Source organism: Somniosus microcephalus, chromosome 23 (assembly GCF_052327205.1).
Source record: "Somniosus microcephalus isolate GS21.2 chromosome 23, FLI_Smic_1.0, whole genome shotgun sequence".
NCBI lineage: Eukaryota > Metazoa > Chordata > Chondrichthyes > Squaliformes > Somniosidae > Somniosus > Somniosus microcephalus.
In genome coordinates this window covers 27736762-27749345 of record NC_141009.1, presented here as the reverse complement: position 1 = coordinate 27749345, position 12584 = coordinate 27736762, and the positions used below count along the sequence as shown (strand labels likewise).

Here is a 12584-nt window from a genome sequence, read left to right as displayed (position 1 = left end):
GACGCCAGGCGGGTGAGCGCGGCAGGATGCCTCAGCTGGGGACTTGCAGGAATGGTCCCTTGCAAAGGGGAAGGGGCGGGTACGGGTGAGGGGGTCTCAGGTGATCTCTGGAAGACCTGGGGCACTGAAGGCCGAAGGTTTCCTTGTGGTGGCCGGACCTTTTCGGCCCTCCGCTGGTCCTGCTGATCTCGCACGCTGGGTTTCGCTGGCAATGCAGACCTTGCTGCTGCTGGTTAAAGTAGCCTTGGGGTCTGATTGGCATCATCAGACCCCGACTTTTGAATGTAAATGAGGCCCTCGCCTGCCCGCGGTGAGGGCCTCACACACAGCCCGACACCTGCCTGTTAAAATGGCGTGTGGCGCATTATTCCAGTGAGTGCCACGTTGTCGATATTCTAACTCCCGCAAGCCCCATTCTCGACGGACACGGGAGATTAAATTTGGGGCTTTAATGTTCATATCATTTCACTGGTATAAAGAATTTTAGTAGTCAAAGAAAATATTTGTTGTCCACAGTCTTTTTCTCACTAAAGTGGAAAGCTTTCAGATGCAGCATGTAGGTGACAGCAACAAACCATCTTTCAGATATAAGTAACAGGCGTGAAATGTGACTTACATTTACAGAAGTGAAGCAGACATGTCCAAATGTAAGTCACATTTTACACCTGACTATAACCTATTCAGTAAAAATTAGAATAAAGATATCACAAATAATACATTGAATTTAAATTTTTTAAATTTTATCTTTGTGAATTCCTGGATGAGCCACTTTTTAAGATTTTTTACACCATGCTGTGGAAACGAAGTATAATGGCCCAGAAATTCGGGTCGGGGGCTTCCCGCAGGTGCAAGCCCCCGACCTGCACTTACCTAGCGTGCCGGCCGTTGAGCTGTGGGCCCGTATGGGATTCCGATCCTGGGCCTCCTCCAACTGCCGGCGCGCAGTGCTTGCGTATCCCAGGGGTGCAGTTAGTTCGATGCGTCCCCTGGGATCACGCGAGCCATGGAGAGCCAATGGTAGCAGGGAATGCTTCATTCATAAGCTTGACAGGAAGAGCTGTCAAACCTACAAATACTATAAGCCCCAAAACATCACTAAAACTTCAAATACATTTTTAAAAATCACATTTTTAATAATAACTAAAAATTACATGAAATAACTATTTTAAACAATAATTTAAATTTTTGAAAAATTAATTACATTTTCTAACGGGGCTAAAAATAAACTTACTTTTCTTTAAAGTATTTAAAAATAATAAACCTGTGGAAAAAATGTTTTAATTTTAATGAATTCACCACTTACCTTGTTAAAAGCAGACCTTGCGCCTTAAAAGTGTAACTCCTGGAGACTTGCCCTCCCGAGAGAAACCTGCAAAAAAAGCGTAAGTTCAATGCGCACGTGCTGCCTCTCCGGCACACGCGTTCGACCTGTCAACCCCTTCTTTCAGGGGAACGGATGTGCCGGTTTCCCGCACATGCGCAGTGCATGCACGAAACCGGCACTTCCATTGGGCCTACGGGTGAGTACCCCGTGCGTACTCGCGCGTTGAGACCCGAATTTCTGGGCCAATATTACAGAAATGACGTTTCTCAAATATCAAGAATAACTATAATATATTAACACAGTTCTACTTGCCTTATATTCTGTTTCCCCTATTCTCTTTGCCATTTGTTCTATATTCTATTTTCATTATTTTAACTAAGGAATGAATCCTACTCTATCATAAAATTTAAATACACTCCTGCCAGTGTCTCTATGGTCCCACTTTGTCTGGAAGTGGGATTCACATCATTCAAAATTGGCTTCCAGTTGATTGAAACCTGACACCAAAGGCCAGAAAGATTGACTTGTTTGTGCCATAGATGTAACAAGGTCAAAATTTGGCAGATTTTTGAAGTGTCAAACTGAGAGTATTATCTTGTAAGTGACCCTGACAGCACTTCAAGGGTTAAATGTGGTGTAAAGTAACATTCTGTATTTGTATTTAATTTTTAATGGCATTATTAGGAGTACAGGGGGTACATTAATGTTCTCACTAATGTTAGTACATTATTGCTTCTCTACAGAGGTGACCTATTTGAAAAACCCTTTTAATGGTGTTTAAGTATCAAATTCAGGGGTTTATCTCAACCCCAAATAAACCTGATTTACCGTAATCTTAGGTAGAATGTTTTCTTTGCTCCGATGACCTAAAAAAGCTGTTGAAAGTCAACATGACCTGCTCCTATTTCTCATTTACATGCTGCACCTCGGTGACATCATCTGAAAACTCAACATCAGGTTCCACATGTACACTGACAACACACAGCTCTACCTCACCACCACCTCCTCTCTTGACCCCTTCACTGCCTCTGATTTGTCATGCTGCTTGTCTAAAATCCAGCATTGGATGAGCAGAACTTTCCTCCAATGGGAAGCCATTGTCTTCGGTCTCTGCCCAAACTCCGTTCCCTAGCCAACGACTCCATCCCCCTCCCTGGCCACAGGCTGAGGCCGAACCAGACTGTATCCAACCTTGGCATTCTCTTTGACCCTGAGCTGAGCTTCTGACCCCCATATCCTCTCCATCACCCAGACCGCCTACTTCCACCTCTGTTACGTCGGCCGTCTCCGCCCCTGCCTCATCTCATCTGCTGCTGACAGCTTCACCTATGCCTTTGTTACCTTTAGACTCGACTATTCCAATGCTCTCCTGGCCAGCCTCCATCTTGCATCCACCGTAAACTTGAGCTCATCCAAAATTCTGCTGCCTGTATCCTAACTCGCACCAAGTCCCGTTCACCCATCACCCCTGTGCTCTCTGACCTCCACTGGCTTCCAGTCCAGCAACGCCTCGATTTAAAAATTCTCATCCTTGTTTTCAAATCCCTCCATGGCCTCGCCACTCCCATATCTCTGTAACCTCCTCCCGCCCTACAACCCTCCGAGATCTTTGCGCTCCTCCAATTATGGCCTCTTGCACATCCTTGATTTTCATCGCACCACCATAGGCTGCCGAGGCCCTAAGCTCTGGAATTGTATCCATCAACCTCTCCGCCTCGCTACCTTTCTCTCCTCCCTTAAGACTCCTCTTAAAACCTGCCTCTTTGACCAAGGCTTTGGTCATCTGTCCTCATATCTCCTTATATGGCTCGGTGTCAAAATGTTGTTTAATAACACACCTGTGAAGCACCTTGGGACGTTTTACTATATTATTATAGGCATATAAATGCAAGTTGTTGTTGTATAGACCTGTAAGTTGCATTTATTTCAGTTCCAAGCTGCTGTCATGAAACAACAAATGTGGAAGATTTATGGCAGTGATTATGTACTTGTAACTTACTGTACAGAATAGAAGCAGCAAATATGGTTTTATTTCTGTACATTTGATTGAATTTCAACAACGTATTTCTTTTCTGGTGTTTTATATGAATTACAGAATTATAAACACCATACCAGCTCTGTCAAAGGGTTTTAGGTATTCATTTTATTTATTTTTCAGGGGAAAGGAGAATAGGGCCTAGAAATTCCGTGGGCTGCGCCACCCGTTAGCGCCTTAAGAGGGCACTTAGTGGGTTGGACGCCACTGGCCACGCCGCCTGCTAAATTTAGCGGTACGCTAATGGCTGCGCTAGCCGTTAGCGCTGCGCCGCTACCGATGACGTCATCGGTGTGCGCAGCGCCCCGCTACCGCCCCGATCGCAAAATTTAGTTGCGCCCCCTGCTTTAACGTAGCGACCGGTTCAGGGGGGCCTACCTGCGGTGGTAGAGGTGCTGAGGTGCAGGGCGGCCATTTTTTTGCTGGCCGCCTGCCAGCACCTCTCCGTGCCGCCGTCCCCGGCCTCCTGAGCCCACCCCCCCCTGCAGAGTGCCAGCTGTGTTCCAAGAGCCCGGCACTTCTCCTCGGTGCCGGGCTCTTTTGCCGGCACTCGCGATCTTTGATCGCGCTGCAGCAGGCCCCTCCCCTTTAAGAAGGGGAGGAAGGCCTGCAGTACCGCAGCGCACGCTGCAGCACGTTGCGCAGCGATATTGAGTTGCAGCACCCCAAGAGGGATGCGGGGCGCCTCCAGAAGCGCCGCGCTTCCCTCTGGGGCGCGCAAAGTCAATATCCGACGTGCGGCCGCGACTACTTCCGGTGCACTACTTTTAGCGCCCTGGTGGGCGCCACTGAATTTCTAGGCCTAGGTTTCAGCTGTGGGAACTAGGAATATAACATCTCCACAATTCCACAATCACAGAAGTGACCCTAATAGATGGTGTAAATTTGTTAAATGTTTAATTCATGAGCTTTGTGACAGAAACAAGCTCACTTATTAGTCTACAAAGGATGAAGCCCCCGCCCTGAACTAGACCACCAGGAAAAGCAAACACACACTGACTACTAGGTCAACAAGGAAGATAAATACACTCTGATACAACCCTACCAGGCAGAGGTTGTCAAAAATGGGGAATGGAATATGTGTGTGCTAAAGGACATTCTGAGTCCATACATGCACATGTACAAATTCAGCATAACAGACTAGCCAAAACTTCATTCTGTTTATTTAAGGTCATAATTAGCCCATCAGCTTGTGATGCTTTTATTGGCATGTGATCAGGTAGCTATTTAAATCATTTATGTTTAAACCATGGGAGTCATTTAGGAGTTTCTGTTCTCATTTCTTTGTGACAGCTATCGAAAATATATTTAGAATGTTGAGCTCTATTTTAGCAATTCCCAACCATATCTTTATTGCGTTTAGTAAAATACAGGAATGCTTATATTTGTGGGAGCACTGGTATCTTTATCCTCTTCGAAGTTAATGGGCCAGAAATTCGGGTCGGGGGCTTCCCGCGGGTGCAAGCCCCCGATCTGCACTTACCTTGCGTGCCGGCCATTGAGCTGTGGGCCCCCATGGAATTCCGATCCGGGGCCTGGTCCAGCTGCCAGCGCGCAGTGCTTGCGTATCCCAGGGGCGCAGTTAGTTCGATGCGTCCCCTGGATCACGTGGGCGATGGGAGCCAATCGGAGCAGGGAATGCTCCATTCATAAGATTGACAGGAAGAGCTGTCAAGACTTATAAATACTACGGCCCCAAAACAGCACTAAATCTTCAAATACATTTTTTTTAATCACATTTTTTAAATAAACTATAAATTACATGAAATAACTATTTTAAACAATAATTTAAATTTTTGAAAAAAATAATTTTATTTTCTAACGGGGCTAAAAATAAACTTACCTTGCTTTAAAGTATTTAAAAATAATAAACCTGTGGGGAAAAAATGTTTTAATTTTAATTAATTCACCACTTACCTTGTAAAAAGCAGGCCTTACGCCTGCTTTTTACATGTCTAACTTCTGCAGACTTACCCTCCCGGGAAAATCTGTTTAAAAAAAAAACGAAGTTCAATGCGCGCGCGCAGCCTCTCCCGCACACGCGTTCGACCTCTGAACCCCTCCATTCAGGGGATCGGAAGTGCCGGTTTCCCGCGCATGCGCAGTGCATGCAGGAAACCGGCACTTCCATTGGGCTTACGGGTGAGTACCCCATGCGTACTCACCCGTGGAGACCCGAATTTTTTGGCCATTATTTATAAAAGATTCGGCTGTATATGGTTAGTGCCTTATCTGCAGCAAAACAGGAATATAGCGGTGTTAATAAAAGGTTCCTGCCTCATACTTCTTAATGCTGGGATAGATGTTTGTTCATGCATTCTTTCTGTGCCCATTGCATCCAGAAGTGTGATGGAATACTCTCCACTTACCTGGATGGGTGCAGCTGCAACAACACTCAAAAGGCTTAACACCATCCAGGAAAATCAGTCCACTTGATCAACACCCCATCCACCAGCTTAAACATCCACTCCCTCCATCACAGGCGTACCGTGGCTGCAGTGTGTACAATCTACAGTATGCACCGCAGCAAGTCGCTAAGTCATCTTTAGCAGTACCTCCCAAACCTCCAACCACCACCACCTAGAAGGACAAGGGCAGCAGGCGCATGGGAACACTAAGTTCCCCTCCAAGTCACACACCATCAGAGCTACATAAGAACTAGGAGCAGGAGTAGGCCATTTGGCCCTTTGAGCCTGCTCCGCCATTCAATGAGATCATGGCTGATCTTCTGCCTGAACTCCATTCACCGGTCCTATCGCCATATCCCCTGATGCCTTTACTAGTCAGAAATCTGTTGACTTCTCTTTTTGAATATACCCAATGACTGAGCCTCCACTGCCCTCTGGGGTACAGAATTCCAAAGATTCACCACCCTCTGTGTGAAGAAATTTCTGCATTGGAAATATATCCGCATTCTTCATCGCTGCTGGGTCAAAATACCTAACAGCATTATGGGAGCACCTTCACCACACGCACTGTAGCGGTTCACGAAGAAGGCACACCACCACCACCTCCGCAAGGGCAACAAGAATGGGTAATAAATGCCAGCCTTGCCGGCGACGCCCATATCCCGAGAATGGATTAAAAAAAATTTTTTTGTCCAGTCCCAGCAATTTTAAATAGCTGAAACATGCTCTCCCGCTCCCCAAGCTGCTTTGGTGATCCCAGGGTTAGAAACTGGACTGCTGTACATAGTTCTAAGATGTTCTTTGCTCTTTTTAATTTGCGCTGTGGGTAGGTAGAGGTTTTAATCACCGTTCTTACTGATGACATTCATATTAACAGAGGAAATTTCTTTTGAAGTGGGGTTATATTCTTGAAATTAGTGGAATCTTTCTAAAGATGTGCTGTAAAAAGTGGAAGAGAAAAGCAGAAGAGAGAGAGAGAGAGAGAGAGAGAGAGAGAGAGAGAGCACCAGAGGAGAAAGCGATGACAGAAGAGAGATTAAGAAGGACCAGGGGAGGATGGAGCAGGAAGGTAGACAGAAATAAGAGAGCAAAAGAACCAGGCTTCAAATATGCGTAATTTGAGACATGATGTATGGTAAGTGCCGCATGCTTGGCAGGAACAGGTGACTTTGGACCTATGGTTCCCAAAGCTTTCCACCACTGTAGGTTTCCTCACCTCATGTCTAGGTCTGTTGTAGACTAATTGATAGAGATTGATTTCCATGATTGGTTAACAACGCCATTATCGTTGTATTGAGCGACTATCAGGACGGTGGAAGATGGACCTTGGTCTTTTTCGTCTAGCAATTCATATGTTCCTATGTTCAGTGGAGGGGAGGATGGGTGGGGGAAAAGAGGGGATGAATGAAGAAGAAAGGAGGCCTTACATGGTCTTTTTTGTATATGGGGAGGAGGGGGTCTTGCTTTTTGTGTATGGGCTGTCTCACTTTTTTGTGTGTGGAGGTTTAAATTTTTTTAATGTATGGGGCTTGCATATTTGTATATACAGGGGCTCACATTATTGCATAATTATTTGCAACCCACTCATTGGTTTTGACACATACAACCAGCCCCCAGCTCCGAAAGATTAGACATCCTTGGCCTTCATTCTTCAATTTTTTTAAAATTTGTCATATATGCAGCAGACGTGTGCACTGCACAATGAAATGTTGATTTTTACGAGTCCTCCCAACATTGGAATAAATATGGCATAGCAATGATAAAATACTAATAGAAATACAGTAATAATAAATAAAACAACAGTAATAAATAATAATAAATTATTTGTTCATGAGTCTTATGGCCTGGGGGTAGAAGCTGTTTTGAAACCTGCTGGTACGAGACTGTGTACCTGACTGCGGTTTGCATAACCCTACATCCAGTCTTGCATGTGTGTTTAGTGCCTTGTACTTAATATTGTATCAGCAATGTTGTATTTAATGCTAAAACATCAGTGAAGCATTTGTTGTGTTGACTGCATGGATTTACTTTGTCTCCGTAATGAAAACTTATGTTAATAACCACTAATAGAAAATCTATTTAGGAAAATGAAATTCAGTTTCTTGAATACAGATTTGAATTGCTTATTAATGAAAAATAGGAAAACATTTTCTGCATTTTTTTTCTTCAGGATTCCCAGTTTTTATTGTGGCCATCACCTTAGCAACTGCCGGTGACAAATACATAGCAGACAATCATTGCTGGCTGAACGTTCAGAGTGAGATCATCTGGGCCTTTGTTGGGCCCGTCCTTTTTACTCTAACAGTGAGTACTTTAGTCCCCTTGACTTCTCCACCGACATACTGAATGAAAATGTCATATTTTCAATCAAAAGATATATATATAAATCTAGGAATTACCTATTCAGAAATAAACCTATTGCAGTAACAGCTTTTATAAAAGGCAACAACAAATGTGCGAGTGTTCTTTAATATTTAAATTGAGTGACTTTTATTCCAACAATCTTTGTCAGAGGTCTGTTTTTTGCAGACACATTTCCTGTCACTCTTTGAGTGTTCCCTTTAGATGTACTGATGATTTTTTATCGTTGACCCTTTGTGCAGTGTTGTTATTAACCGTTATTGCAAGCATATAATAGAAATCTTGAGCTTTAGTACAGATGCATGCTGGAAATAATATCGATATTGCAGGAGTGTTTTCGCAAAACTAGAAGTTTTTGATGGTTATAGAAGTTTCCTGTTCAGAAATGAGGATGGTGTGATTTTTGGGCAGTCAGTGGTGGTGAGTGGATATACAGGTTCCCCGGCCAGGAATGCTGTCGATTCTGACACACCGCCTCTTCATTTACAAACAGTTATCAGTTAAGACACCCAATCATTACACAACTATAATAGTCAGAGTTAAGCATCTAGAAAGTAAGAAATTAAGCACTTGACCCCTATGGGTCATTGTGTGGGAATTATGCCAGCAGAGCTAATTAGAAAATGACCCCCCAAAAAAGTGGGAAAACCTGGAACTTGCGATCTGTCAAGAATCTTCTTGACAGATCGTAGCCAACCCCAGGAAAAGGGCCTCCGCGGGTGGAGAGTTGAGCTATTTGCCCAACTTCTGTCCAGTGTAAGAGTTTGAAAAAAAATTATTTAAATTTAAAAAAAATCATTTATACATTAAAAAAAACCCTGTACAATAAGGTACGTTTATTTTTAGCCCCTTTGAAACATTTACATTTATTTTTCAAAATATTTAATTTTTGTTTTAAATATTTAATTCAATGGCATTTAAATTAATTTTAAATATGTAATTTTTAAAAATTTATTTGATGTGTAGATGTATTTTTTGGGTATTCCCATTCATGCTTATGGAGGTTCTGTACATATGGAATCCCCATAAGCATGAAAGGGGATTCCCTTCTTTTATTGATTGGGCCGGCCCACGTGATCCAAGGGGCGCTTGTGAACTGCCTGTGCCCCTGGGCTACGTGGGCCTCCGCCTGCGGATACCTGGAGAGTCCTAGGACCGGGAATCTCCGTACCTCCCAGACCACCAGTTACGCGGACATTTTATTTGCGGATCGGAGGCATTTCCCCGCGGGACATCTCCGACTGCAAATTCAGGGCCATTAAAAGAAAGAAAAGAAAGACTTGCATTTCTATAGCGCCTCTCATGACCACTGGACGCCCAAAGCGCTTTACAGCCAATGAAGTACTTTTGAAGTGTAGCCACTGTTGCAATGTAGGAAATGCGGTAGGCAGTTTACGCACAGCAAGCTCCGACAAGTTAATCTGTTTTTGTGATGTTGATTGAGGGATAAATATTGTCCCCTGCTCCTCTTCAATATAGTGCCGTGGGATCTTTTACATCTACCTGAGAGAGCAGACGGGGCTTGGGTTTAACGTCTCACCCGAAAGACGGCACCTTTTTCAGTGCAGCGCTCCCTCAGCACGGCACTGCAGTGTCAGCCTCGATTTTTGTGCTCAAGTCTGCAGGACCTTCGGGAAACCTGTACTTCTGGGATTCCCGTCCATAACTCAGCAGCTCCCCACCCCCCCCCTGCTCCCCCCACCCATTCCAAGCGCACCTCTGAGATAATAGCTCAGTCCACTAGTCATGCTCATCCTAAATGCACGTAGCATTCGCAACAATGTGGATGAATTAATGGCACTAATAGAAGTAAATGGGTATGTTGTAATTGCCATTACAGAGACATGGTTGCAGGGTAACCAAAGCTGGGAACTGAATGTTCCAGGGTACTCAACATTTAGGAAGGACAGACAAAAAGGAAAAGGAGGTGGCGTAGCGCCGTTAATAAGGGATGAGATCGGTATGGTAGAGATAAAAGATCTTGGCTTGGCAGATCGTGATGTAGAACTGGAATCAGTTTGGGTGGAGCTAAGAAACAGCAAAGGGCGGAAAACATTGGTGTGAGTTGTGTATAGGCCACCAAACAGTAATGGTAATGTAGGGCACAGTATCAATCAAGAGATTAGAAGTGCATGTAACAAGGGCAATACGGTAATCATGGGGGACTTTAATCTACATATTGACTGGGCAAATCAAATTACCACTAATGGTGTGGAGGATGAATTCTTGGAATGCATGCGAGATGGTTTCCTGGATCAGTATGTGGAGGAACCAACCAGGGAACAGGCTATTCTGGATCTGGTACTGTGTAATGAGAAAGGGCTAATCAATAATCTTGTGGTAAAGGGGCCTTTAGGGACAAGTGACCATAATATGAGTGAATTTTATATTAAGTTTGAGAGTGATGTAGTCCAATCTGAAACTAAGGTCTTCAATCTAAACAGAGGAAATTACAAGGGTATGAGGGTCAAATTGGCCATAGTAGATTGGGAGACTACACTAAAAAGGTATGAAGGTGGACATACAATGGCTAACATTCAAGGAAATAATGCATAATTTGCAACAAACATATATTCCTCTAGGGCATAAAAACACAAAAGGAAAAGTGATCCAACCATGGCTAACAAAAGAAATTAAAGCTAGTATTAAGTCAAAGGAGGAAGCTTATAAAGTTGCCAGAAAAAGCGGTCAGCCGGAGGATTGGGATCCTTTTAGAAATCCGCAAAGGAGGACCAAGAAATTGATAAAGAAAGGGAAAATGGAATATGAGCACAAACTGACGAAAAATATAAAAACGGATTGTAAAAGCTTCTATAGGTATGTGAAAAGGAAAAGACTGGCCAAGGTAAATGTAGGTCCTTTACAGTCAGAGACGGGAGAATTTATAATGGGGAATGAGGAAATGGCAGAGAAATTAAATAAATACAGGAAACTGGTTTATCCGGAGGTTGTATGTCCGGAATACTCGATCTAACGGCAAAAATCAGGAGCCGTTTTCTGTAAGTTTTTTTAGATCTCATTCTTTTTTTTCCCCCAGTCAGCCACTGCAAGGTCTGTAGCTATAGCAACAGCTTCAGCTAGAGATGCTTGCAGCTGCAGCCGACTCTTTAGAAGCTGTTGCTAAGCAACAGTGTTTGTTGTCAGATACGGAGATGAAAACCTCCGTATGCTTCAACATTAACTTTGTATGTCCGGCAGTTTTGATAGATCGGCAACACGCCGGTCCCGTCGCTGCCGGATATCACAAAGTTTCCTGTACTTTGTTTCTGTCTTCACGGAGGAAGACACAAAAAACCTACCAGAAATATGAGAAAACCAAGGGTGTGGTGAGAATGAGGAACTTAAAGAAATTATTATTAGTTTAAAAAAAAAACAGTACTAGCAAAATTGATGGGACTAAAAGCCGATAAATCTCAAGGTCCGAATGACCTACATCCTAGGGTTTTGAAAGAGGTGGCCATTGGGATAGTGAACGCATTGGTTGTCATCTTCCAAAATTCTATAGATTCTGGAACGATTCCTGCAGATTGGAGGATAGCAAATGTAACCCCGCTATTTAAGGAAGGAGGGAGAGAGAAAATGGGGAACTACAGACCTGTTAGCCTCACATCAGTAGTTGGGAAAATGCTGGAATCTATTATAAAGGATGCAATAACTGGGCACTTAGAAACTAATAGTAAGATTGGGCAGAGTCAACATGGATTTATGAAAGTGAAGTCCTGTTTGACAAACCTATTGGAGTTCTTTGAGGATGTATCTAGTGGAGTAGACAAAGGGGAACCGGTAGATGTGGTGTATTTGGATTTTCAGAAGGCCTTCGATAAGGTCCCACACAAGAGGCTGGTGAACAAAATTAGGGCACATGGAATTGGGGGTAATATACTAGCATGGATTGAGAATTGGTTAACAGGCAGAAAACAAAGAGTAGGGATAAATGGGTCTTTCAGGATGGCAGGCTGTGACTAGTGGGGTACCGCAAGGATCGATGCTTGGGCCCCAGCTATTCACAATCTATATCAATGATTTGGATGAGGGGACTAAATGTAACATTTCCAAATTTGCTGCTGATACAAAGCTAGGTGGCAGTGTCAGTTGCGAAGAGGATGTGAAGAGGCTTCAAGGGGATCTCAACAGGCTCAGTGAGTGGGCGAGAACATGGCAGATGTAATATAATGTGGATAAATGTGAAGTTATCCACTTTGGTAGAAAAAATAGAAAGGCAGAGTATTTCCTAAATAGTGAAAGATTGGGGAATGCAGATGCTCAAAGGGACCTGGGTGTCCTTGTATATGAGTCACTGAAAGTGAATGTGCAGGTGCAGCAAGCCATTAGGAAGGCAAATGGTATGCTGGCCTTCATTACAAGAGGATTTGAGTACAGGAGTAAAGAAGTCTTACTCCAATTGTATAGGGCCTTGGTGAGACCACACCTGGAGTACTGTGTACAATTTTGGTCT

At 43.7% G+C, this 12584-nt stretch overlaps 1 protein-coding gene across 1 annotated transcript in view; it reads left to right on the top strand.

The window, feature by feature from the left end:
- Positions 1-12584, top strand: part of adgrd2 (adhesion G protein-coupled receptor D2) — a 201041-nt gene that overhangs the window by 41763 nt on the left and 146694 nt on the right. The window contains exon 18 of the mRNA XM_085965664.1: positions 7938-8071. Coding sequence (XP_085821790.1) covers positions 7938-8071 — 134 coding nt within the window. The remainder of the gene's footprint in view (positions 1-7937; positions 8072-12584) is intronic.